General features: G+C 36.3%; 1 protein-coding gene across 2 annotated transcripts in view; it reads left to right on the top strand.

Moving 5' to 3' along the window:
- Positions 1-22,129, top strand: part of PTPN4 (protein tyrosine phosphatase non-receptor type 4) — a 117,613-nt gene that overhangs the window by 32,719 nt on the left and 62,765 nt on the right. For both annotated transcript variants that reach the window (XR_005105866.1, XM_037398349.1), the window contains exons 2-5: positions 10,641-10,795; positions 16,982-17,089; positions 19,902-19,944; positions 20,042-20,120. Coding sequence is in view for 1 of the 2 variants with exons in the window: in XM_037398349.1 (XP_037254246.1) it covers positions 10,658-10,795; positions 16,982-17,089; positions 19,902-19,944; positions 20,042-20,120 (368 nt within the window). In the remaining variant the exon portion in view is untranslated. The remainder of the gene's footprint in view (positions 1-10,640; positions 10,796-16,981; positions 17,090-19,901; positions 19,945-20,041; positions 20,121-22,129) is intronic.

Genomic DNA, 22,129 nt, shown 5'->3' with positions numbered 1-22,129 from the left:
GAATTAGCATCTGCTGTGTTTAAGTCTATTGAAAATAATTTGGCTTTGATTTAGCAACTCTGAACAGAATATACACAGACAACTTTCCTCCCTCTGTCTAATACTTCAGTTCTAGTGCCAGCCAAAATTCAACTTGAAGTTGGCTATGAGTAGAATAAAAGCTTTTTCCGAATTTTGCCAGTTTGTTTTCAATTCAGACTGCCTTCAGCTTCAAAGGCTTCACAACACAGATGCCATGGCTGGAACTAAAGCTGCCAATTCAACTGGCTGCTCTGGACCTGAAGATCCTGCTGTGTGCAGCAGTATTGATCTGTGGGTGCTCAAGTGGCTAATAGCTAGCCCACAAATCTTCTCCATAGGTATGTTTTCTGTTGATGTCGTCTTCAGATAATCGTGGTTGAGGCTTGTGCAGCATACACTATGTGGGATTTCTGTGCATTTACAGTCGCACCAAGTTAGAATATGTAACTCCAGCATTAGGTGTTTTACCCCTGTTTCGTCTGCATAGTTGTATACAACTGATGAAGACCACCAGTTGTTATTTACATGTAGTTTCTTTCTCTTTTGGGCTTCATAAATTGTGTTAAAACCCCCTCCTATTTGTAGATGGAAAAGGTGAAATCAAAACCTAATTCTCACTTGCTACATTTCCTTGATTCAGCATGTGTAGTCAGGCTGTCGCTGAAGTTCAGAGCTGTTAATAGTGTCCTGAAAGGACTGTACTAGGTTGTTCTAGCTATAGGCAGTTGCACACTGTCATTAAAGGCTCAAAGATTACCAGGATCCTTTTAGATACTAAAGAACTTTTGGTTTCTATTAGGCCCGTAGAGGACTGTACACACCTTTTGTAATAGGTAAAGAAATGTTTGGGGGTTTTTTTTGAGTTGTATAGCAAAGGGGAATCAAATTCAGTTACCTCTTGATATGTTTGAGGAAAACTGTAGGAAGAAGTTTGAATGTTTTTGGTTTTGTTGGTTTGGTTTTTTCCCTTTCTTAAGCAAGATGTAAAATACTAACTTGTTATTAGCACCTGCTGCTTCTGGTTTAAGTTTGTCTGAACTTGCACTGGTTTCAACCCTTTCTTCTTTTGGTGAGCAAATATTTAGGCTCCCTAATCTTATTGTTGTATGGGAGCCAGAGTTTCCTTTTAATGAAAAATCTATTTAACTTAGTTGAAGAACAGATTTAAGAAATTACTGCAAACTTATTTTGAGAAGTTTCTATCAAGAAGATATTTTAATAACGCTTCTTTGTAGTCTCCATTTATTACATCTTATTATAGCATTGAGTCATGAAACCAAGAATAAGAAATCCAGCTCCAGGAATGGAAAGAGTTAGATGGAGTAATCATCTGTGTGAGGGTCATGGATTGCCATTTTTAAGGCTATTTTCAAGCAAGGGTAGGCTATGGAGATAGTTGAGTTTAAAATATTGGAGGTGGAACTCACTTGGAAAGCTTCTATTTATTCCTAGTGATCTTTTCACATGGTAAATGCCTCCAAATACCATAAGCTGAAAGCTGCATACTAGGAAACAAGGGGTTTTTATGTCGTATCAATGCATCTGCAGATATGTTTAATATATAATATTTTTTTAAATATAGAAGGATGGTTAAATTCACCATTTTGTGATATTTAAACAGTACTCCTCCTCTTAGTTCTTTTTCCTGGCAGCTTTATCCTTTTCTGACTGCTTCAGCTATCTGCCCTTCCATGGGGTTTGTTCTGCATTTTTTTTTTTTTATAGTTAGATTCAATTTTTCTCCCCTGCTAGCTTTGCCATTTTCCATCCATAATTGCTTATTTCAGGAAGGGGGGCTGCTGCTGACTTGGTGCACATTGCTGTCCATCAAGCTGGCTGAGGTGGTCATATAGTGGTGCAGTGACTACATATGTGCACCCAGGGGCTCTTCCTTCAGTGTGTCTTCATGGCATGCAAGCTGGCCGCTGCTATAGCTGGTGGTTGCTGTCAACTTCTGTTTCCATATCACAGGCCTTAAGCTATACCAGTATCTTTACTTGAAGACATTTCTAGCTCCAGCTGCCTGCTCTGTTTCTTCGCACCATAGTATGCCGTTCCTAAACCATTTTGTACAGTGGTCACACTATGATCCAGTTGACTCCTGAATTTCAATTCTAGTGTATTGCTTAATAGAGGGATAGGTGTGTTTTTCTATTTCATTGAGGGGTGTGCAGGTATATTGCTATCATATAGAACATTTCTAGACTTAATGCTCAAAATAATCTCTGAAACCTCCTGTAAAGTTTTTCACACATCTTGTTCAAATGTGTGTGTGACTGTTGTTTCATAAAACTTCCCTTATTCCTCACTATCACCTGCAAATGAAAGGTCTCCAGGTCAGAAACAATACGGCTACACAAACTTGTATGATGTTTCAAGTCTGATTGTAGCTTTAGTGTGTCACCTGTAGGACAGATGAGTTTGTATTTGTTGTGAATAACCGTGGGTTATATATAGGATATGAAGACTTTTCCTAAAGGCACATGGACTCTGGACATTTTTCTTACAACACTGTGAAATCATGCAAAAGTCCTGCCTCTTCTGAAGATGTCAGGTCAGTGAGTAGTGAGCCTTGAGCTGGCAGGAGGTTTTCTGTTGTCTTTGCATTTGTTCACACTCTGACCTGTAAGATTGTTGCAGTGAAAAGGGAAACGGGTTGAACCTGCTCAAGTAGGATAGGGTAAAAACAAAAACAAAACCCAAACCAACAAAAAACCAAGAACCTGTGTGAATTCTAGATCTTTATTAGCTGCAGACTTCTAGTGTATTGGGTGTATTTCTTCAGCTTTTCTCAAGCTCAGTTCCCCACCTAGAGAACTGGTCAAAACCTGGGAAAAAAAGATCAGATTTACTATGACAGGATGTACTATGGAAATCCAGTGCGTTTATCAGGCTGCCAGTTGCCATGTGGTGTGGACAGATATTCACTAAGAACAAATTTCAACCTTAAAAGTGGGTTTAAAATGAACCATATTGAGCTGTTGGGACTGTAAGTCCATTTGTATTATTTTTTTCTCAAAAAAAATTAATATCTTCTCAGGTTTATCTAATCTAGCATCCTGGATAGTGAAGATGGAAGAGTTACTTGATGTAAAAAAGGGCTGGGCATAGGAAGGGAGGACATACAAGGATTTAGGTTCAAAATAATTGACAGTGTTGATGGAACGGTTTTTGAGAACTACTTTTTTTTTATTATTATTAGTATTACTTCTAAACTATGCCATTAAGTACTGTAATCTCAGACTAATTAATTCTACCGTGCTGGTTTTGTGTTTCCTGAAATGTTAGGTCCAGGAGTGAAAAAAAGCAGATACCAGACATCCTGAACTGCCCTACTTCAGACAGTAGAGAAAGGGAGCAGCTGAATTTGAGAGGCTTTTTTTTTTTTTTTTTTTTTTTTAGCTTTGAGCATAGTGTGCAGTTCAAGCATAATGATTATTGACATTTAATTCAATAGAAGTGTCATTTATAACAGGCTCTTGTGTTAGTTATGTTCTTGTTCTCAGGGGAGGGAGAGAATTGTTAAATTGTCAAAATAGTTTATTTTTCAGATGAAATAGTAGATTGCTACATTACTACCAAACTAATTTGCTGTGCTCTGGTATACATACTCCAGCTTTCTCTAACAGATTGGCCACTATCCTGTGTAGAGTGACCGAACACTTATTAATTACTTTTATGTTGGGAACAAAAGGGTTTCTGGGAGTGATAGAGCAAGGTGTTCTGCCTTTAACCTTTGTCTCTGTTAGTAATGACATGATTATAACATGAAAATCTTGCTTGATATCACACAGCAGTTTTTCAGATTTGAAACCCTTATCCGAAGAAGTAGATAAAAAGCATTATTCAAAGAGGTCTTAATTTAAAAAGAAGTCCTCAAGTCATTTTTAAACTGAGAGTAATCATTAATTTAGGTGCCGAGCCTGTACTGAAATCACAGCTAGCCCCATGAAATCCTCATGTTCATAAAATTAGATGAATTAACAATCTTAGAAACTTATCCGAATAAATGGATAGAATATGAATTCTTTTGTTACTGGCTTGTGTATAGGAGGAGCTGATGGTGGAGAAGAGAGGCTAAATTCCACTTCTTTTCTCTCAGCTGTTGAACTTCAGGCCCAAAATTTTCAGAAACTGTCAGATGGGCTTTAAGAATTAATACTTATTGTGTTAACTTGGCTCTCCACGTAGTTCAGGATCGAGGAAAAGGAGGACATGAGTAGTTTGTTCATTGAAATGCAGGTGAGATTATGGACGACTTTGGGAGCATGTGGGTATGTTGCTCTTTATTGCTCTCAAGAGTGAAGTACTTGCAGATAGGAATTTCTTTTGCTGTTCTATACTTGCATCTGTGAGGGATTTAATCAAGCAGCTCAGAGTGCACAGAGATAATGTAAGTCTTGAGGTAATGTATAGAAGCAGCTGGAGATTAGGTAAGTTTGGTGTACCAGTTTCACATATGAAGCATGGATGCAGCTCAGGGCCAGGCTGTAAAGGGTGTGGGAAGCCCTTACTGAGGAGCGGGGTGAGCTTGGAGTTCCAGAGCAGCCAGCCCCATGCAGGTGCCTGGGCTAACAAGAGCTCAATCTGGTTACCCACCAGTGAAGAGAATTTGCTGAGGTTTTGGAAACTTTATCTTCCTAACTTCCAATACCAGTATCTCCTTGTATTCAGTGTGCTCTTTTGACAACTTTTTTGGGGGTGCAGTAACATTGAAGGAATTGTGCTGGTAGTTGCATTGTGCAGTCACTGTAACTGTCCCAGTTTGTCAACAGGAAAAATGCCTTATCCCTCTTTTCCAGTGGAAGTTTTAGGAAGAGGTTAGTAAGTGACCATATGATAGCTTTAAAGGAGTATATTATGTTCCTTAAACAGAATTAATTTGATTAATTTATATATTTAAAAAAATCAGAAGGTTTTGATAAAGCCCAGAATCATTAATGATGCTGTTGTCTGGTTAGAAGTCTACCTTGAACGTTTTCACCTGGTGCCAACAAAGTGAAATGACCCAAAGTTTACATACCAACTTTGTGGTTGTAAAGAGTTGATACATGTAACTCTTGAAAGTTATGGATACTTTCCATTGTTTGGTCAGCAGAAAGCAGGAAGAAATGAATGAAGCATGAATTGTTGGAACAAGTTCAGGATTGTAGTGCATGGGTCGATTCACTTCAATGAAAATGCATTTCTACTACTGATTGTATTTATAGGGAATGTCCTGAAGCTGTATGCTACATCAGAATTGCTGAAAGCTTTCAAAACATATTTTTGAAAGAAAAAAAAAATGTGAACTTTCATTTGTTGGACGAATGTGGACTTCCCTCAAAGTAGTACACAAACAGCTAATGTTTAGCATTTTCAAATTGGTTTTGGGTAAAACACTTAATGTAGTTTCACTTAGATGTTTTCAGTAAATGTATATGAAGATGGGTTTTAGATATAGCTCAGTGTTTGAAATGCAGTATGTTGTATTACTTTCTGTTCAAACTTTCAGAATTGTCTTTGTGCTCTTAATAGTTGGGTTTTTTCTCCTAATTAGGTTGTCTGGATAATTTTAGTAACCATGAGGTCTGCAATCTATTTAATGTATTGAAGCTACATCATGTTAAAAGGATGTGGGTTTTCTATGAATTCAGCCTACTTTTCCAGCTCTTGTAGCAAATTAGTGTACTGTTTTGGACCCAGATCAGTAGGTGGGCTACAGTGGAAATAGATGCCCTCTGGGCTGCTAAAAAATTGGCTTCTAAACAAATGGCAATCTGGAAATGCATTAGCTTCTTAGGTGCTTTAGGTTATCCATGAAAAATGGAAGTTTCTCTTATCTTGGCATGCATATGTTCATATTGTATTGTGCTAAGGTGGTTTTCCTTGTGTACAGTACCTGATGCGAACTCTGTTTAAAAGATCTCTTTTACTTCAAGTCAGCGAATTGGTTGCACTTTTGGATAAATTAAATTTCAGTTAATTACCTTCTTAACCAACTGCTTATTTATTAAGCTGCTTAAAATTGGTTATTTTATTGTAAGCCCAAGCAAATTGCCTTTTTACTGTATATGTTTACATAAAAGAATATAGGATGCCGAAAATTCATTTGTGAAGCTTCTGTGTGCTCTTTAATGCCCTAACCAAGCCAGTATTGCAGGAATGTTCTGCCCTTTGATAGGGAACACTCCCTAGAATTGCTTCATCGCTTGAAACCTGAGCTCAAGCAGGAAATGTACAACTTACTCCCTCCACAGACCTGAGAGCTAAGTGGAGTTTCATTGCACAAGTTCTGTGCTTCTCCAGTTGCTGTGGCAGCACATGCTTTGGATTGTTAATTCAAATGTCTGACTATTACATGCTTAGCAGAAGACGCTGAAAAATAATAAGCAGAAACCTTCATATGCAGAGATTAATCCAATTTAAGTACAATTTAAACATTCCACTTGCATATATAGAAAGATTTTAGCATAAGTGGCCATGGTACTGTCCATGACGTGGATATGCACACACAGTAGTACCCTGCTTAAGTTAACCTGCGTTAAGTCAGCTGTTCTCAAACTTTATTTTGGTTGAATGTCACCTTTTATCTTTACTCCTGTTTCTTTTGGGGCTGCAGATTTACTTGAGAACTTGCAGTCAGTCCTTTATTTGTTCCATACTGACTTTAGCTATAACATTTTCATTGCAGGAGTTTGCAACCAGCGTGGCTGAGCTTTTATCAGTTTTGACATTTTATATATCAGTATTTGCTGGGCAATCAGATAGTTATGATTTATAACCTTATAAGCAACAGCTAGCCATCTCACTGTTTTGCTAGTGTGCTTTCAAAATGTATAGCAAGAATGGCAGTACTTGGTTAGGAGAAATAATATTGTCTGTGTTCTTGGTTCATGTATTTCGGGAAGAAAGGAGTGGTGAAGATGATTTGGATACTGTTTGCAGCCAATTATGTTGTAAAACAAGTGTGTCACAGTAAGATCAGTAATCACAGGGTCTGTCTGTGCTTAAAAACTGCACCTTTTTTACACGTAGGTAAGCTGATAGAGGTTTAAATATGTGTTTTGTACACAATTGGCCACAAAACAGTTACATGTAACAGCCCTGGCAGATCTTGGAAAAATCGTTCTGAGAGAGCCTGTGGCGGTGAAGGCATTTAAACCTAATCCCTATATACCTCCATTGTTTCTTCACTGACATGGGGAAAGAGTAACTTTGAATGTGGTTTGCAGAAAATAGTCTGTCTTTATTCACCTTCTTCTCTATTACTTTCATGGTTGTTATAGTCCATTTTGTACAAGTATTTCAGTGATTATACTTGTAAAACTGTGTTCTGTTGTCGCAAGCCTCTTGGTTTCATGGAAGAAACTTGTCTACTGCAAGATGGCTGGCTGTTCAGGCCACTACTTACTCTGTGTGGGACATGGAATATAATGCTTCGTTGCCTAATGTGCAAGTTCAAAACATGGTTTCCTAAGTCCATGAAGAAAACATAAATGACTGATGTCCAGCATGATGTGATTATGAGCTCCAGGCCAGGAAGATGCTAAATTCCAGACTGTGGAACAGTATGTGGGAAATATCTTTTATGGGTGTCCTGTTTATTTCTTCCTTCATTAAAGAGAGTGAGAAGGCATTGTTCTTCAGACCTGCAAGCTAGATGAACTGTTGTTCTGACCCAATATAGCTGGTCCTGTTTCCTTAGCAAACTCATAATGCAGTGCGTGCTTTCTTGAATTTCACCATTTCATTTATGTTCATTGAGAAAGATCTGATTCACTGTCTGAGTCTACTCGATGTTTCTGTTCTGTTTTAGTAAAGATCATTGATGTTACAGCAAGAACCTTGCTGTGCCTGCAGGTTGGGTCTAATCAAAGGACAGGGTGAATGGTTGCTTGGTATTAAAGGATTTTGAAGATCACTGAGGGCAGATTTTCTCCTTGTTTGCTCTTACGAATTTGTTGCTCTGTTTGAATCCCAGAAGTTTTTTGTCTAGTTTAAGGCAGTGATGAGTAACTAAGAAACACTGTTGGTCTTGATCAACAAATAAGACAAAATAGGGGAGAGAACAGGTGGCAAAGGTGAGATTTGCCTTTTTCTTCACTTAAAGCATGATGGGGTTTTGGGGTGGTTCGTGGGGGTTTTGTTTTGGTATTTTCTGGGTTTTGTTTTTTTTTTATGGCAAAATTGCGGATTGTTGCATTAGACCTGCCTAGCTCATTACCAAATGGTTTTTTAATGCAATACTTACTTGAAAGCTAAACAGTCCCACTTTGTGCACTGGTGTTTGTGTTCTTGGGAAAGGACTCTTACGATAACCCTCACTATGCCTTGGTTGATTTGTCACTTACTCAAATCCTTGTAAATATCCTGTCAAAGGGTTGCTTCTGTGGTATGGATGAACTTTTTAATCAAATTGCATACTTTTTTGAAACCTTCTTTGATTGAGCTCACAGGCAAATAGCACTCTAAAGTCTTGCCTGTAGTTACTGATTGTGTAGCTGCACTGATAAAAATGGTGATTTTTACACCATTATGGCTAGTAAGATAATTGACTTTTAGATTGTGTCTATGTGACAAAATATTGTTTGTGAAATGTTAAGCTGTTGTCGCAGATCGCTGATATGGATGTTCAGTTCCTTTTTCTTCTCTGTTAAATGTTTTCTGCCTTTTATTCTTGAGACTGGTATTAGGCATAGCAGAAGCAGCCTCTTCATGAGGAGTTGTCAGACATGTACTTTCTTGTTAGGCTTTACTTTTGAGTTTTAATGCTTGTGACACAATTTTTGATTGTTTTATCATTAAAAGAAAGTAATAAGTTTAGCCAGCATCTGGTGGGTTTATCTGGTATCTTTAGCTTTTCTCAGTTTGTCATATCAGTTTAGCAAAATAAAAATAAACTTGCTGTAATTCTGCATGAATACAGCATTGCAGTTCTGAAGCCAGGGTGACTGAGTAGCAAAAAAAAAAAAAAAAAAAAACAAAAAACCGCCGTTTGGTAAGGAAACAAGTACATTTTGCTCTAAAAATGCTGGTTAAGTCAAAACTGAAACATTTTGCAAGTGTGGCTTATTATAAAAGATATACCTCGTTGGTTTTTTTTTTTAGTCTGAGATGTGTGGTCATGCTGAAAGAGCTGAAGATGTGCTTTAGAAAAGCAAAATATGTCAGGGATTTTTAGGGCAGTCACTCAGAAGGTTGGCTGCAGGCAGTGGGAAGAAGGTTAAACTGCAAAGCCTCAACCCTTCCTGATACAGGAGGCTTGTATCTTGGTCTTCCACTTGCCCACATCTAAGCTATCAACTAGCAGGGGACTGATCTACTTTTTAACCCTGTTCGGTTTTGTATATTGGAGCACAGATATTTCTTACAGTCCGGGCAAGCTCTCTAATCACTGTTGGGATGTTTGCTGTCCTCTGCTAAATTCTCCTTTTTTTTTTCTTTTATCATGATACACACCCACCTCCCAGACTAAGAGGGAAATGTGTGAATGTTTTTGAAGTCTTCATAATTTTTCACAGAATAAGGAAAACCAATCATTTTGTATTCAGTTTTGAGAATACCTGTTTTCTTTTACTACTCTTTAAGGTATCTTAATTTTCTATCTCAATATATTTTCTACTTAAGTTATGAAACTTTTTGTTTGCTTACGCCCTTGTCAAAGGATGTAGAAATAGTTTGGCTAGTGTGTAATTAAGTGAATCACAGGCCCTGATCCTGTGAGGTACTTAAAGTAACTAGTATCATTGGATAGAGCTAATAGCATCAGGTGTACACATAAGTAGTTTGCTGGCCTGTGCTTGCATAATAATTAGAATCTTAGTTTTGAAAAGTGAAAGTCACATTTCAATTTTTGCGTTTCATGTATCAGCACTTGGCACACGGTGTAGACGTGTTGGTCGTGGTGCCTTATTTGGAGAATAGGAGTTGCTTGTGCTTCCAAACTAGATATGTAAATACAATCAAATTGACCTAATTGGAAGATTCAGTAGTTTGACAAACCTTTATCTATTCATGTTGCAATCAAAAAAAACCCCAACCAAACGCCCCCCTAATACTAATCTTTTTGTTATTGCTGTGTATTCTCATATCTAATGATTATATAGTAAATGCATAAGCTATACAGAGTAATACATCGATATCTTTGTGTATTTGCTGTTTTCTTCATGCTTTTTTTCTATAAAGATTTTTGGTGTAAGCTTTTTTTTTTTGCTGTTTTGCACTGAAATTAATTACTTAATTGTCTCTAATATTGGGAGCCTAATAGCCATGATGCCTAGCAATTACAATGCTTTTTGAAGCGCAAATGCTGTTCTGAATCTTTTAAAAAAACACTAAAACCAACCCAACCAACCTAACAAACCCCCCCGCAACCAAATTCACAAAGAAACCGTAAAACAGGGAGAGAGTGGAAAATGGGCAGAAAGGAAAGGACCGAGTATTTTGGAATAAGGTTGTGTTGTAATCTGCAAGATCTAGTATTGTTATTGGGTACCATGAATTTGGTACTCATTTTTGTTTTGTCTGTAATGGTTTTTTAACAATTAACTTGCTGTGTGTTGACCTTACTTGTGAGTGTGACATTTTGCATTTGCATTTTTTGATCTCTTTTCATTTGATATTTGTTTTGCCTAAAGACCCTGTGTGGACAGTAATGACCGCACGTTTCCGATTGCCTGCTGGCAGAACCTACAATGTACGAGCATCTGAGCTGGCACGAGACAGGCAGCATACAGAGGTGGTCTGCAACATTCTTCTCCTGGATAACACTGTACAAGCTTTCAGAGTTAATGTAAGTACTTTGCTTATTGCAAACCGATTTCTCTGAGCTTGCTTTCCTTTGCTTGATTTGTATGTCTAGAGTTTGACTTTCAAAATAGTGTTAAGTACAGAACAGAAGGGGAAGTTATGTTCAGGCAGGCGTGCTTGTACATGTTACATACTAAGTCACTGTGAACTTAGTCGTTCTGGCATGCTCTATAGTACTAACACATCTTCATTTCAAAATTGAATATACAAAGCATAACTTATTTCTAGTAATTCTCTTAATGGACTAAACTTGTATAGAGGAAATGGAGAGCAGTTTTGCCACTGAATTCAACGAGAAACAAGCTTTTGTTTTGCTCCATTCTGGTTTTTGCCTTTTGAGCGTGTGTAAGGTGTAATGTTAACTCTTCTGATGGCTGCGTAGCTAACTATGTTCAATCATATATATGGTTATATTTGGTTACAGCTGTAATCTTAAAGTATCTCTTTGCTTTTTGCTTTTCTCAGATTATATTCTTGTTCTATGATTTCCCTTGCTTAAACTCACCGCTTTCTAATGCACTAATGAGGATGGCAGGAAAGAAAACAGGAAGCTGGTTGCTGAATGCTCAGGACTGTTACTGGGAAAAGTGAATAACTTTTACATATGAGCCTGGAATTTAAAATAGGTTATTCATCAGATGTTCTAATCTGTAATCCTAGATAAGGAGTTAAAATGAATATGTTCATGACTTTGTGCCTATGTTGACACAAGTGCAACAATTTCTTTCAACTTCTTGAGGAAAAAAAGCGACAGTAATTATATTGAATTCCAATATACAGCGTTCAGTTGAGGCTATTGATACATTTGGATGTTGTAGGGAAGATCTGTGAGAATGATTGCATTTCTCTGTTCTCTAGTCAGGTGGTGCAGCCTGCAGCTGTCTTAAGGAGTGAAATTTGTGTTATCTAAGCAAAAACTTGCTAGGATCCAGTGTTGAGCTGCTTAAGGTTTAGAGGTAGACTTGGTTATTGGTTTTAGATATTTCAATCAAGATAGAAGGTTTTAGGATGTTCTCTTAAGGCATTTTTGTAGTCCGTTCAGGAGCTATTTTAACTTTTGAGGCTTCTGAGTTAGCTAAGGGTGGGAATTTTGGAAGATGGAACTGGGTGAGGGATGACCTTTATTAAAAAATTATGTATATAAAAACTATCAACAACAAGCTTCACTTTCTTTATGGGATAATTTCTACTCTATACCTTTTCCCTTTTTGTTTACAGTATTCCACTGTTCTTCTGTATCTCTCTCTTGCTAACAGTTACCTAATCTAAACTGCCTGCCAAAAATCAGTATGTGCAGAATGTAGTTGGAGACAGAGCATTAAAAGTGCGTGAGAAATTGTAAATGTTGTGTACTTTGCTTTCAAGTTCATGAGTTTTTCCATTGAAGTATCTTATCTTCCAAGATTTTCTTTCAAGAGTTGGCTAAAATAAGGAATAATTATTGTACAATAGGTATGGGAGATTATGCTGCTTTTTGATCTAGGTGTTCAAAAGCTGTATGTTGTTAGTGAATGCTAGTGCCTGTCTAGAGTAGAATCACCAGTTATAAATCTTCAAATGTCTATTCTGTCTCTCCCAAGAAAAAAAATATGTAATAGGTTCTTGCCACCTCCCTAGTGTACTAAATATTTTAGTTGCATGGATCACGCTTTACTGCTTATACAGATCAGCCTGCAAGTTTGTCTATTAAAACTGAGTTTAGGGAATAAAAAGTTCCTTGGTGCTCAGCATTTTTATCTTGGGTTTTAGCCTTAATCTTTTTTTTTTTTTTTCTTTTTTCAAAAATAGGGAGTAATAAAGTATTGAATCATGACAATTGTATACTAAGTTACATAGTATACAGGTCTTCAGGGTTTATAGCTGTGTTTTACTTTATTGTGGTTGACAGAATACATGGCAATAAATATTTATGGAATTGTTTTCAAAATAGGAAGAACAAAGATAACATCAAATAAATTAGCAAGGGTTTTTTCCTCCTGGTGATTGCTATAGGTGTTCTGTATGCTAATGACTGTAAAGCTTAATCATCTGGAGTATGTAGTGCTGTATTAATAAAAATGTACTCAAATACTATTTCTCCTCCAACAGCAAAGTACTGATCACAGACAATGCCTCTTGATAATTTGTGGCATGTTTTAAGTTCACATTTCAATCAGCGTTTTCCATTGATCTGCAAAATAGGCATTCTTGTGCTAAGCCTTACCTTGTATAGAGCGTAACAAATCAAATAAAATAATCCCTGTGGACTGTAGCCAGACAAAGGTTATTTTGGTAACAGGCAGAAGAATCAGTTGCAACTAACCTGTGCATATGTTTGGAGAGTAGAAATCCTTTCTATAAAACACACTGCTTACCAAATGAACTCCTACTTCGACCCTGAAAAGCATACTTGATAAACACATAGCTGGAAGAACTGAGGCTGACTTAATACCGTGATCAGGATGATTTACCTTACTGTAAACCTGCTTATTCAAGATCAGATTGCTTTAATTAGTTTTAATTAATTGTTTCAATACTTCAAATAGTATCTTTTCCGTGCAGGCTGGCTTAATTGTGTTCCCTTAAAGTCAGCTCATGGATAGGGAGATCACACTAAACTTGAGGGAAAGCCAAGTAAGTCAAGGTAGATGGAATAAGTTGTTCTGTGAGCAAGACCTAGTGGGTTAGTGGTCATGGACAAATGTTTCAATTCAGAGCCTTTATCATCTCAGACTTATCCTCAAACTTAATGAATGTACATTCTAGTTGAAGTAAAATGTAAAAATCTGTAGAATAACCCAAAACAAACAAACAAACAAAAAAAGGTCAACACCTCTGTAGTTTTAGAAATGAAAATTTTCAGTAATTTAGTTTTCAGCATTACTTGCTTCCATTTTTTCTTTGACCAAAAAAATAAATAGCCTGCTTGGAAACTTTTTTTAAAACAAGTTAACTTTTTGCAAAGCTAAGGTAAGCTGTAGAATGAAAGGAGACAGTAGTGCAGTGCTGGCTGTTTGGGGATGCACTCGCTTGAGTTGCAGCACAAGTATTGCAGTGAACTGCAGGAGGAGAGGTTCCAGCGTTTTCACTAGTGAATGAGCAGCTCAGCCTCCCACAGACCTGTGAGCAGCAGAGCAGTCTGATCTCCTCCAGGAAAGCCCAGGACCTGTCATCCCATTCCTCTGTCATCAGAAGTCCAAATTTGTTTGGACTGACATGGCAGCAGCACGTCCTGATGTTTGCTGTAGACACGACCAGTTCTGTAGGCTAGCAACAAACCCAGAATGTCAGTAATGTAAATTGAAAGGATGTGGTAGTTGGTAAGCAGGCATTAAACCTATGTAATTGCAGATGTTTTCCTAAATTTTTAAATATGGGTGTTTGTAAACAGCCAACAAGCATTTTGTGATTAGGCATTGGTGTGTATATATCTCGTGGCGCTGGATGTTAGCGACTAGATGACAGATACTTCATAAAGTGCAGTTAATATATTGAATGTCTAATGTTGATGTCAAATTTGTTCTGAAAGGCCAAGATTTGTCAGACATTTTGCCCCCATCAATGACTGATAAGAAGTATGGATAACATTATAATATTCCAATTCAGAAAAAATGTTGTTATGTTTTGTATCTAACTACTGCAGTTTTATCTTGGGTGGTTTCCCTTTTGTCATATATTTTTGCATTATTCCCTGTTTTAAGAGGAAATATTAATGTTTAATTTTGTTGGAATAAAGCAAGTTTCTTTTAATGCTAATCCACATATATTGGTTTTGCTTTTCTATTAAAAAAAAAGGCTAAACTAGAAGCTTTTTATCATACTTTGTACTTTATAGCAGGTATTCAATGGTTATGATAGCATTACAAGTATTTTGGACCTTTCACAACAAGCAGGATTGTGACCTTCACCTGCTCTGGCAAGCTGCAACATCATTATATAAATATCAGAGATGGGTTAAACTGAGGTCTGGTTTTACTAGATGCTTATCTTTATTTTGCACTGAGAGTAAAACATTGTGATCAAAACAAATGCTTCATGTTGAAACTAGTCTTCTCTTACCAAATTTGCTGCTCTGTTGCAGGAGAAATACCTTCCTTGTGGTCGTGAAATGACATTCCGTGTTACTAAATTCAAACTGATCTGCAAGTTCTAAGCCTTTTCATTAGGGAACATTTATTGACGTGTTTAAGAAACAGTATAAATTCTCAGGTTTAGATTGGAAAAAAGCTACAGAACTGGTATTTTCATGTTATTTGAAGAAGTAGCATGCCAGCTGCGGTAAAAGTAAGCCTAACCTTGGGTTCCAAATGTCTCCCGTTTTCTGATAGTTACTGTCATAAGTTCTTAGTTTGAGTTTTGATTTAAATCTATGTGGGCAAAAATGCCAAGAAGCAATTAGTGTTGCTGTGTAATTTTAAAATTAGTTTTATTGCTGAAAAAACCTATACTGATTACTGGTTTATTTCAAAATACATTAGAAACTCCTGATTTAGTAAAGATGAAATTGACTATTGCCTTATGCATTCATACTGTTGTGTATTATATTAACATCTGGTTTTTTTCTTTGTTTCCTTCTACTTATTGGAAAATAAATTTTTCAATAGTGAACTTTTCAGCAATGGTGTTCCTACTGGCTGTTGATTTCATTAAACATCAAGAAATTTTCTTGGTATGATTTTTTACAAAAAATAGGATCTTCTTTCAAAGTAAAGGAAGTAATTCTTAGATCACTTTGATCCAAATTTATATGGGACCTGAAATATATGCCTTAGGCAATTTCACCTTAAATACCCAGAGCTATGGTTATGATGGTCCTGCTGGGATCTTTTCAAACATAATTTGTTGATAACTATTTTATAATTTTATTATGAAATAAATTACCAGATTCTTGGAGTTTTTAGCCCCCAATAAATGGATTTGTTGGTTTACTTCAGTTAATTTTAGCTGAACAAAAAAAGAGTTTTGATAGGATACTCTTAGATGTTAACAAACGTCTGAATGTGTTATGTTGATTTTTTTTCATATATGAATATGAAAAAAATTTTGCAACTGTCCTTTGACCTTTTAGTTACATCTGTTTTAAAGACTGTAAAAGTAAACTGTTGTATAATCTCTATGAGAAGTGAGGTCATTTGGGAGCAGAATGGCAGTGTTTTTGTTTTAAAACTTTTAAAATATCTTACTGCCTGCAGTAAACAAGGCAAGATGTATCAAATCCACTGTAGAATCAATAATACATGGCACCTAGAAGATTATTAGAAGCTTGCTTGGTGTCAGAGAAATAGAAGATCTGGGTGGAAAATGTATCAATCATCTCTCTCATCTTTTTTTTTTGTTTGTTTGTTTGACAATTGTTCTTGCAGAATTTTTCCTCATCTTTTGTAATTCAGAAAGCTATGACACTAAGCTATTTGGGAAACTCCCTTCAGTTTTCACCAAACACATTGAGTCCTGTCATAATGGCACATTCCACGTTTCAATTACTGTGTTGGCAGTATGTTTAGGTTAGGGAAAAAAATTCGTAGGTACCAACAACAGATTCTTTTTATATCATTTTGAGGGTAAAAATTGTCCATATAGTAGAAACCAAGTTTGTTCACTTGTCACTGAAAAAGCAACGTTACTGTTACTCAGAGGAGTGAAGTAGTATCTTTGGGAGAATGCATTCAAGTGACAGTTCTCAGATACTTGGCTGCTTCAGCTGTCTATGCCATTTGACTTTGGAAACGTTTTCAGTATGCTGGTTCATTTAGATTCAGAAACAGTTTTCAGATAGAATAAGTAAGAATAACTTGTACAGACCTGTACTTTTAAATTCAGTGACCCAAACAAGACTACAATTTTTTTTTTTTATCAAATCCTAGCCTCTCCCTTTTTTTTCAGTGCTCCTTTTAAATAGCAAATTTGGCTAATGAATGGCTTTCCACAGTAATGTAGCTAGCTGAGAAGTAAGAAATTTTTACTGTCAGAAGATGATAAAGAGGAAAAATTATTTTGTTATATGTGTTTCAAAAAGAGAGGTGAAGTTAATTTAAAAATAGTGTTCCTGGGATACACATTGTTATATTTAAAATTTAGGCTGCTAGAGCACATCTGGAAGAATGTGTATGTGCTCTGTCTGCCTGATGTCTCTCTGTCCAATTACATACTTGTTCATTTAAAAAAAAATACATTTATTTGTTCTCTGCAGAAACATGATCAGGGACAAGTTCTATTGGATGTAGTCTTCAAGCATCTCGATTTGACAGAGAGAGATTACTTTGGTTTACAGTTGGCTGATGAATCCACTGATAATCCTGTAAGTTGACTCTTGTTTTATAAATAAGGTTTTGTAAATCATAATCATGTTCATCACTGTGCTCTGTGTCACTGTAAAGAGAAGTAAATAGAAGACATTGCAATATTGTGCCATCTTCTCTAAATGTATCATTTGAGTGGGTCAGTATCACCTTTTATTTATGATAAAACTAAATGTTAATAGTTAAAAGTTTGGAGTAGAATGTTCAGATCTGTGCTTAGGATATTGCTTGTTTTGTTTTATCAATTTACTAGACTGCATGATCATTGTAGGTTGGGATAGGAATTAGTAACTCCTTTTTATTTATTCATTTATTTTCATTAGAACTTACCAAAACATGAGGGGTTTTTAGATTGTCCTGCACAGTGTTTTTGTTTCTAGCCCAGATACGTGGTAGGTCTTTTAACAGTGCTTTGTATAGACCACTATGTGTCAAGGGCTGTCAGCTCATCACTTTAGCAGAAGGAAGGGACTCCTTTGAACTTGGGTGTTTATAATAATAGTTCATGGGCTTTAATTGAAAGGAAATTCCATAGGACTGAAACTTTGTAAATCACCAGCAGAAACTACTGGATCCAGCTGTAATATTCAGTGTAATAGTTAAACCTATACTGCTGAGGTCATGATTGCTTGAAGAATGCTTCTTGAATACTTTCTTTTATAGATATCAAATATTCAATACTTGTTTTAAAGTGCAGTTTAACTGCTATAGCTTATACAGTTCTTTACCTAATTCCCATTATATGCACGTCACAGTGATGGGGTCTAAATTTATCTCTCAACTCGTGTGTCAAAAGTAATTTTGGTTCACAAAATGTGCAGAATGTGATCTATAGAAATAAGTGACACTGTAAAGTGTTATTCAGTAACTAAGGTGAATTTCAGAAGACATTGCAACTTCCTTTTGTAAGTGCAGATTTCACCTACTGTTGTTTTATCATCAAAAGTAACTGTTCTAAATAGAAGGAATACTTTTTTATCTTACCAGAGGGTTGGGGGGATGGTGTGGTGGGGGTATGTTTACTTGTTTTCTAACATCTTTTAAAATGTAGAACAGGAAGAAAAAAGTCACAGCCATGATTTTTCTTTTGCCTGAATAGTGAACTACTCCTGCATTTCTTTATTCTCTAAAGCAAATAATTCCTAATCAGATTATTTTTCTAAATTCTGTTAACATTAAGATTATTAATACAAATAAAGCTGTATAGCACAGTTGTAGATATTAACAAATATTTTTTGTAACTTTGTGGATAGTTCTATTAAGGCATTGACAAGCCGGTCTCCTTTAATCTTTTTAGTCTAAACTTTGTTTTCAGCTGAAAAGATACAGGCATGCTATAGGAAAGGCTGAATTTTTCGGCTTTAAGTAGTATTTAATTGAATATCACCCAATATTTTACTCAGCATTCAGAAATTTGTAGTGTTTCTCATTCTTGTATCTGGCTTTCCAAAGCTTAGACTTCTAAGGTTTTTTTTAGTTTATCTACCTGGAAACAGCTAAACACAACACTGTAATAGAAGGATCTGGTTAAGAGTTAGTCCAAAAGAAGAATGACTTCACAGCTATTGGATATAAGCACATGCTTTAAAGGTTTAGTATTCTTTGCCTTCTAAATATTATGGCTTTTCAGTACATATCCAGTTGCTATGAAAACAATGTGTCGGAGCTAAATAGAAATGTTACCAATATTGGACGTGCAAGCTTGAAGAATTTGTGGGTTTGGCTAATTGCAGTTTTTGATATCAGTTTACTTTTACACTCCATTTGTTTGGGCAAAGAAACCAGACTGGATTGACAGATATTATAGTTACTTGTGAAATAACACAGCGGACTATTATTAAGATATATTCAATATGGCGGAAGATAAAGGTGAGGGGAAAAAGGGGATTCTGCTAATTGAGTGTAAAACCTCTACCACTGTGCCGGAACGTGGATTTTGTAAACTGCACAATCTCTATGTTTTTGTATAGTGTTAATGTCACAGTAAAAGTCAATGCAAGAAAGCAGATGCTGTGTACAGCTGGCATGGTGTATTTGTTGGGCTGTGGGTGCCTGGAGCAGTGCTGAGAAGGGGGTATTGGTGTGTAGCGGGAGTGAGGGTGCAGCAAATACTGTCACTGTGGGTGCTAGAATACCCTGGGCAGGAGGGAGTGAGGGAAGAATCATTGCTGGGAGAGAAGGGAGTAGAGAGAAATAGCGCTCTGAGGAACTGGCGTACAAACTTCATGGATCCCCAAATCTACCTGCCTCTCAGACTTACTGGGGTATAAGTGTCTTGCTGGCAGCACCTTGATTCATACAATTCTGGTACTTTTGCCTAAATCCTGTCAATTCCAGCTTCTTTACAATATGAAGTGGTTTAACCTTCTGTGGTTTCCCAGAGAGAAAAATCACCTTTTGTATTTGGATCCTATGATATCACTTGAAAGCATGGATATTGCCTGTTAAATATGGTTCAGAAAAAAGTGACTCTTCTGGTTTTGAGCTATGCTAGTACACACCATAATTGATGTCTAACCTCTCTGAGGCTCATGTGATAATCATAGAACCAAGTCATAGTTGAATTAGCACTGTAAGAGACAGATACCTGGACAACAGAGGTTAATCTCAGGGAAAGAAAAAGTAGCAACTGATGATGATAATGTTGGTGTCTTTCCAGAATCAGTAACAAGACTTTGTATGCCAGTCAGACTTTTTTTGTAAAAGACCAAGTAAAAAGTAATAGAAAAGCAGCAGTTTCTTGACGTGTAAAGCTATAATTTGTACTTTTTCATTTCTTTAAAGTTGGTGTTACAATTTCTGTCTTTCCAGAGGTGGCTGGATCCAAACAAACCTATCAGGAAACAATTAAAAAGTGAGTACATGTATGTATTTGGTCAAGTCATATGTCATTATTATGCTGGTTTTCCAGGGTACCCTGATTAATTAGAAATAACTTTTCTTGCCTGTAGGAGGATCTCCTCACAGTTTGAACTTCAGAGTTAAGTTTTTTGTAAGTGACCCAAACAAGCTCCAAGAAGAATATACAAGGTAGGTCTAGTTACTTTATCAGTAAAACATTTTTTTCTAGAAGGCTTATGTTTAAGGGGAAAGTGGTTATTAATTTTTTAAAGGTATAACATGGAAATTTTCTTTTAAGTCATTTTTGTATCGTATCTGCAAGCTTCTAATTTTCGCCTAATAATTACAGATATGAACTATGCAGTTGCATCAAATCAATATAACAAAAATCTTCTGTGAATAAATTTACAAATTTATATGCAAAGTGAAGTAACTACATGAAGAAAATACTACCAAGTAGAAACAGAAAAGGGAAAATAGAGAAGAGAGGAAAAACTTAACCCCACTATTCACCAATGAGTACAAATTTAATTTTATCCTTACTTGTGTTCTCCTTTGTGATTAAAAAATACCTGAGCTTTCTGCATTATTTTTTTTTTTGTGACATCCCTCCCCCCATTTTCTGCTTGGCACTAATAAAATTAATCTGTTTGTCTGATTGTAGTCCTAGCTTGAAGCATGTAAGCTTATTTTGATAGCAATGTGTTGAAGTCTGTTGAAGAAAATGCTCAGTGTGAATCAAGATGGGAGGCTTGTGAGTTGCAATTAGTCCCTGAAGAAATGCCTCAAATTTTCAGTATTCTTAATTAGTTCTGGTCCTCTACATAAGTGGCACGATTTGACAGATTGGAATTTTTGGATGTCAGCCATTCTGAAAACAGGTCAGCCCCGTTCAGAGAACAGTACATAAATTATTAAAGATAGCTTTAGAAACATAAGTACTGAAACTGTGAAAATTAGACTTCACGTTTGTTTATAATTTCTTTTGATTTGTCATATTTTGGACAAAATTTTACACACATCTATGCAAACAGAATTTACTACTAAGTGAGTCCTAGAGATCTTGGATCGGGCTTTATTGTATTGAAATATTTATTCTAGGAAAATTTGGCAATTTACTATGTCAAAATAATGAAAAATGTGTTATTTGAATTAAAGGGGATAATATGTAATATTCCTAAGAAGATGCAAAAAACCTCCCACCAAACAACAAATGTTGATCAATATGAAGTAAACAGTTAAGAAAAGAAAGAACTGTTTAAATGTTATGCTGTAAATACAAAACGATAAATACAGTATCCTTTTAGATGAGAAATGATTGCTGTATTTAGGTCAGCTCTGCCTTTTTTGCTAATAGGCCTAATTGCCCCTTAGAACTTGTTTGTATTTGGAATTACTATAAAGAAAGAGTTATTATCCGTGGGGGTTTTTGGAGTGAAGTTAGGATGCCTTGTTAAAAATAGGGGGTCCTTTCATGTAATCAGTATTCCCCCCCCCTTAAAAATAAAATAAAATTAAATAAGGACAAACGTCAGACAATTCCAGCTCAAGACGAGACTTATCAAAGATGCTTAGTTTTTATAAATTTCATGAAAACAGAGGCATGACTCTGCATGAGAGGCAGTATGAACGTTAAGCTCCCAGAGGTCAGGGAAGGGGTCAGTGCAAGCTCGTGTCTTATTAGGCCTCTGCAAATTTGTGTGAGGGAGGCAGGTCATGAGTGCTGTAGGTCAGGCAAGGTCAGCGGGAGCTCACCTGGTGTTGGAGTGTTTAGCGTTAGGAACTTGGTAGGAAATGAGGCTTCATTAGTTCTGCTCATGGCAGAAAGACTTGCTTATTAACGTTGACTCCAGTTAGCAATAATTCTGTCTTCTCTAGATATATCTACATGAGGAAGATGAAAACATTGTAATGCAATGCCACCTTCATTGTTTTAGCTGAGTTTGTTGTGCAGGCTTTTCGAGATCTACATGGCTAAAGCTTCTATGGATTTCCCGTTTTGGTCAATAACATGCGAGGCTTCGGTGTTCAAACTGGGGTGGTTAGCTAACAAGCCATTAACTTTGCTGCTGAAAACAGGGGACAGAAAATGAACTGTGCTTGGTGCTCCTTACTCATGAGGTCTGTTAAGTACCATGGAATGTTTCTAATAAAGCATTGCACTAAAAAAAGTAAAATAAAATGAAAGAGGAGCTGCA

This window comes from Falco rusticolus, chromosome 8 (assembly GCF_015220075.1).
Source record: "Falco rusticolus isolate bFalRus1 chromosome 8, bFalRus1.pri, whole genome shotgun sequence".
NCBI classification, from domain to species: domain Eukaryota; kingdom Metazoa; phylum Chordata; class Aves; order Falconiformes; family Falconidae; genus Falco; species Falco rusticolus.
Note: the sequence above shows the minus strand (reverse complement) of the source record. Positions and strands in the feature narration are given on the sequence as shown.